The sequence below is a fragment of the Nanorana parkeri genome, unplaced genomic scaffold (genome assembly GCF_000935625.1).
Source record: "Nanorana parkeri isolate BGI_ZX_2015 unplaced genomic scaffold, ASM93562v1 scaffold1485, whole genome shotgun sequence".
In the NCBI taxonomy this organism is placed as follows: Eukaryota; Metazoa; Chordata; class Amphibia; order Anura; family Dicroglossidae; genus Nanorana; species Nanorana parkeri.
The window spans coordinates 217,422-223,421 of record NW_017307753.1 but is presented as its reverse complement, the minus strand read 5'-3'; the positions used below and the strand labels follow the sequence as shown (position 1 = coordinate 223,421).

At 39.5% G+C, this 6,000-nt stretch overlaps 1 protein-coding gene across 1 annotated transcript in view; it reads right to left on the bottom strand.

The window, feature by feature from the left end:
* Positions 1-2,280: 2,280 nt before the first annotated feature.
* The window catches only part of LOC108798481 (G-protein coupled receptor 54-like), a 49,295-nt gene continuing 45,575 nt past the window's right edge, over positions 2,281-6,000 (bottom strand). The window contains exons 4-5 of the mRNA XM_018570246.1: positions 4,513-4,751; positions 2,281-2,670 (exon numbers count right to left, since the gene is read on the bottom strand). Coding sequence (XP_018425748.1) covers positions 2,320-2,670; positions 4,513-4,751 — 590 coding nt within the window. The 3' untranslated portion in view covers positions 2,281-2,319. The remainder of the gene's footprint in view (positions 2,671-4,512; positions 4,752-6,000) is intronic.

The following is a 6,000-nucleotide window of genomic DNA, read 5'->3' as shown; positions in this document are numbered from 1 at the left end:
CAAATAAATGCCGGTAAATCACAGTCATGTCTCTATGCCTCATGGAGAACATAATAAATAATACAATTTCAAAGTTTACCCTTTTGCTGGACACCAGGTGCCCTTAAGTATTTGGGTGTGTATATACCCGCAGGCTTAAAGAATGTGTATGGCCTTAATTACCTACCACTTTTAGAATCGACACAAAGATGTCCTGAAGCCTGGAGGGTTAAAAAACATTCTTGGATAGGGAAGATGGCATTATTTAAAATGGATGTTTTCCCCCAATTTCTTAATTTCTTTATGTATTACACACAGTACAAACCAGGGTCCCTTGTCAATTCTTTCGTAGGTTACGGACACTCCTTCTCCAATACATATGAGGGTCTTTAGTAGAACAAAAGTTAGATGGGAGAATGGAGCACCCGCAAATGGAGTTATGTTATAAGGCGACAGTTTTCCCCACCCAGACCAAGCTCTAAAAAAAAAAAAAATTGAACAATCTAGCGTACCATTGCCGCTGAATTCTTTACCTTGGATTAGGCCCTCAAAGCTGCCTTAAAATTGTAATGTGTCCCCGTTAGTTTCAGCTAGATTGAAAGTGTGGGATGTAATGGTCATAAAACACCAGGTATCCTCCTATGTTGGCCCACTAACACCTATCCTTGGCAACTTGAATTACCGCAAGCCATTGAGAGCAGAAGGTTCTTGATAGGTAAGCCATAAAGCCCTCACCCATAATAGAGGCTGTTAATGCCTCTGAAGTGCTTCCTTTAGTGGATTTGCTCTCTTTGGGGGCCTTGAGTGTTGGTAAGTGGTATCAGTACCTGCAACTTAAACATTTTTATTTATATCTCCGTTCACACGGTGGAGTATTTAGGAATTTAACATTACTTGAAGATGTCTGTCTAAACAAGGCAGGGAGTAAGCATGTTGTTTCAAGAGTGTATCACATTTTCCTAATGCATGTATTCCCGGCATGAAATAAAGCTTTTTATCTGACTTTAAAGTCTAGTTTAGCAGCATAAACGCAGGTAAGAAATTTTAGGATATTAACACTATGGTATACTGTTGATATCCAACAGTCTTACAGAGAATAAACCCCTCAGTTACAAAGAAGTCTTGGAGATGGGGAGTGGGGGAGGGGACAATGTTACACATCTGGTGGTCTTGTCAGTTGTTATGGATGTAATGGAGCTCTATTTTTGAGATAAGTGACATTTGACGGGAGTATTGTTACAGGAGACCCAAGGAAGTAGCAATACTATTGATGCTTTTGGGATCACACACAAAAAGTAAGAGAGGACTTCTTTATTTTCTGTTGTCTGTTTCTGTTGTGGGCAGCCAGGGCAATAATTTCTAGGCATTGGAAGTCAACAAGCATTCCCCAGATTCAGGAGTGGGTATGTGAACTTAATAACATATTGCTTATGGAGGAGTTCGCAATAGGTATTCTATGTTTGAGGGTATGTGGCGTGCTTGGGTTTACTTTTATACCTCCTCGAGAATTCAGACATATCTGTAGTAAAAATGTAGGACCAATGATGCAAAGTTGATGACCCAATATCCACGTCGTTTTTTTCTCTTTGTATTTTGTGATTGTGGGAGAGTGTGTGAGGGCCTGCAGGCGATAGGTGAGGGAAGAAGGGGAATGGGAGAGTGTGAAGTAGGGGAGATAGAGACAAAAGATTGTTAAACCTGATTTGATAATTAAGAGACAGGAAAGTGGATATGAAAGAAAATGATGCATATTTAAGGTGATATGTAAGGAAGGAAGGAAGAAAGGAGTAGTTTAAAGAGGGATATACATTGTATATATTGTATTGAGTGGTTTCATGATGTAAAAATGTACTGGAAAAGTTTAATGAAATATATTCTAAAAAAGATTGTTTCAGAGCATTACCATGTGTCATATCTTTACAGAATCAAAATATACATATAAATACAAGAACAATATACAGTAAATAATACACCTGAATACACATAATTAGAGTAAGACACATAAGCATTGTTTGTAATATGTGTTTCTTCAATCATATAACATTCACAGCTTGTAGGCAAATTGTGGCACTTTGATTTGACCTGAAAGTAACATACTGTACTAAGCATTTACAGGTGTCAGAAAACTGGGTACAGGTCCCAATAGGTAGATGATGCACAGAATTTACATATGTTGTCAAATATGAATCATGTCACAGTGTAAACATAAACTATGATTATTTATTAAAAGCTCTTTAATATTTACATTATACCTTTTCCACAACAACAATAATGATTTGTTGGACATTACAGTGCCTTAGCAGTTATTGCAATCTGAAAAAGTGTGTTTGATTGGACAAGTCAAGTTCCCGATGATATAAAATGCATTTCTGTGTTAACAACCGCTCCAGTGATGCACTCAACTTTTGGCTTGAATATGAATGGAAAGGCTTTCCTAAACAACTTTCTGAAGTTTGCTCCCATGAATGCATACACAATGGGATTGACAGATGAGTTAGTGTAACACATGCAATGAGCAAAAATCTTCAGTTTGTAGGTTTCATAACTTTGCTGGAAATTAGAATCAAATGCTTGAAACAAAATGAAAAGCTGGATTGGCCCCCAACAGATAGTGAACAGCAGAACTATCACCACCACCATTTTGGATATCTTTGCTCGCACTGCCTCAGATCTCTCCGCCAAAAGCTGAACCTTAAGAAAGCATAACACATAATCAGTTATTTATAATATTTCAGTGAAAATTATATTGCTCTATAGATTTTCAGCTTATAGCATAATATGGTTTTAATGCCTTTACCGCTTTAAGGGGATAGAATAACTGTGCATCGCTAAAAATGACTCTGCTGGGCCCTCTTTTTACTGCACATGTGTGCATGGGCCCTATTCATTTCTATAGGTGAGCCATACTTACAGTGGCATTCATCAGTCCAGCACAGGATGGCTTACCCATGGAAATGAATGGGGAAAGATTGCTTAAATGTGGTGGAAGGTAAGTATTTGACCAGGAGGACTACACTCAGGGGGTAGTAGGGAGTAACCAAAGAACAAAACAAGTGTACTAAAGGTTCTGTTGTACTTTCAAGCACAATTATCGGCTACATGTAAGTCAGTCAGTGAGCTGCAAATCCGAATCTAGGATTTACTGAACTGAACTACATGCAAAAGACTGGTCCAATTAATTTACCTTTAACAGGGAAGAAACAACAATTTCTATTGTTCTAATGTCAATGCTTGAAATAGTGGTAGTCTTCTATAAGCATTACCACATAGGAATACAAAAAGACATGGATTAGTGGGAAGGGGTGGGGTTTAGCACACAGAAGACACTGAATATTTATGAAGTGTGAGGCTATATGTTATGTACTTAGAGCATTACTCCGCTACAGCATCTCTTGGAAGTATACAGCAATGGTCACATATTTAAAAAAAAAAACTTGTCATTATCATAAGATAAAACGTGTAGGTTGTTATTGCTGCCCTCCTTCTGAAAACACTACTTCCCTGGCTTTTATATTGATCTTCTCTAATAAACCTACCTGGCCACATTCCAGGTACAACATCCAGCGCCGCCCACTCCAGCGGTGTCACGTTGCTCCTCTTCTTTCAGCACTGATACTGTTTTTTCGGCATCAAGTACGAGTACTGATATTTATATTATGGTACTTGCCGATCCATACCGATACTGGTACTTCCGCTAGCATGGAGCCGTCTTCCCGGGCAATCAAGAAGCTGGGCAGCGGGTAATGACACGTCGCCTGGTTTTCTGATTGCCCGGGAAGCTGGCTCCATGCTGTTTGGCCCTGGCTCGATGGTGATTGGTCGCAAAGCCGGCTTCCCAGCCAATCAGCATGGAGACGGCCAAACAGCATGGAGCCGACTTCCTGGCCAATCAGGAAGCCGAGAGGCGGTTAATTACCCACCGCTCTACTTCCTAATTGGCAATACTGTTTGACCGGCTTGATGATGATTGGCCGGGAAACAGGCTTCCCAGCCAATCAGCATCGAGATGGCCAAACAAGCATGTTGCCCACTTCCTGGCCAAATATCATCAAGCAGGACCAAACAGCATGGAGCCGGCTTCCCGGCCAATCAGGAAGCTGGGCGGCTAGTCATTATTCGCTACATCAAACACACTAATGTTGCTTTCTGCAGTTTTTTTCTTCAAAATTTTGCCTGCCAGCTCATGCACAGTGTATCCTACATTCAAGGCATTCCTCTGTGATAACTGTCACAGTTGCCAGTTTGTTTATATCAGCTCTCAGCTGAACGTTCAAGCCCTCAAATGGCAGGTGGTCGCATCAGCATCATCATCTTTGGTGGATAGGGGAGTTTAGTTCTGCTTTAAGTGACTACTGTGTACTACTCTGCATTACAAAATCAAATATACAAAATATGAACTTGCCCTTTAAAGATATAACAAAGCACATGAGAAAACCAGACAAGTATACCATCTAAAGTATGAAATAAGTTATGTGTAATGAATTGCAAGTAATGTTGCATTGATTGACCTTTGTCTGTTGCTTTCTAGCTTACCTGGTAGTTGTTATCAATGGGCTCTACAACAGGCCTGCTCATTCTCTTCAGCATGAAAGCATAGCATACACAAATCGTCAGCAGTGGTAATAGATACACTGCAAGAAAAGTGTACAGTATGAAAGCCTTCTGATGGATGACTGTGGGGAATGCTTCTATGCAGTATGTCTGTGGTCCATACCAGTAACCAGTACTCAGTTTCTGGTACATTGCAAAAGGAATGGATAATGCAAAGGAGCCTGAAAAAAATAACACATTTGGACTTTATGTACAGCTGTCATGCAATTAAAAGCTACCAAGTATATTTTTAAAAGAACGTGTGGTTAGTTAGGAACATCTTTATGTAATTACTTCCTGCCAGGCCTGCCAATTGTGTTCTGTGTTCACCGTGGTAGTTATGCTGCTGCCTGGGTACTTAAAAGCTGAACTGGGCGTCAATATATCCTACTGTAGCAAGGGTTTATTACTCAGGATTCCAAATAAAGTCTTGACATGTCTCATATTATCTATTTAGTGCACACAGACAGTGGAACCTTTGTACCAAATGCAGAATATATTCTTTAAGGTTGTACATGGATCATGTTTCACTGCTGACTTCATGCATATTTCACTGAGCTCACAGTCAGACCCAGTCTCATAAATGACAACTATAACTCCTGCCATTTTTTTTTTATCTCTCTGATTTACAATTTTCCCCAAGAGTGATGGAAGGATAGGTACAATGGCAACTGGCATTTACCAGAAGTGCTGATAATCTAGGGAATTGTTTAGGCTCATGGGACCACTTAGGTTTGCTGAGCTTTTAGTTTTGCTGTTAACAAACCCGAGCCACTGCATGCAATTTATGTAGATGGGTGTGCAGCGCTCACTATGAGGAGTTCCTTTTCCTTTTTGTTTTTTCGCTAAATTATTGATCCATATGATGCTGATGAGACGGCCGTGGGACTACTAATTGGCTTTTGGTCTCTCTTTGCCTGCGAACACCGTGGGTCTGGTGACTGCGCATCCCAGAGGGGAGTTTTGGCGTGGACATTTGATGTGGGAGAAAGATTGAACTTGTTTGTGAAGCTTATTTTCATCATCAACACAGCATCTATACCTGAACTTTATAATTACTTTTGAATTCACATGTTGATTTATCACTCCTACTGATATTTTTGAGCTAATTTGTTGTTAACCACTTTTATTAATTCTTGTATTTGTTACACGTGTGATTACAACATCATTTTTATTAAGGTATAGTTAATTTAATTCATCTTAATGCACTTTTGCACAAAGTGAAATTCATATTATATATTCATATTTTTGTTCACCAGTTACCACTTTAGTATACCTTTATGATTGCAAACACTTGTTCAGAATTTGATCACATGTTGTTTTGCTAAACACTTATTTTATTCACTTATTGGTGACCCCGAGCGCTGCACACCCATCTACATACGTTTTGACCCCAGGGTCCTGAGCGCAGCAGCTTTTATATATTTATAT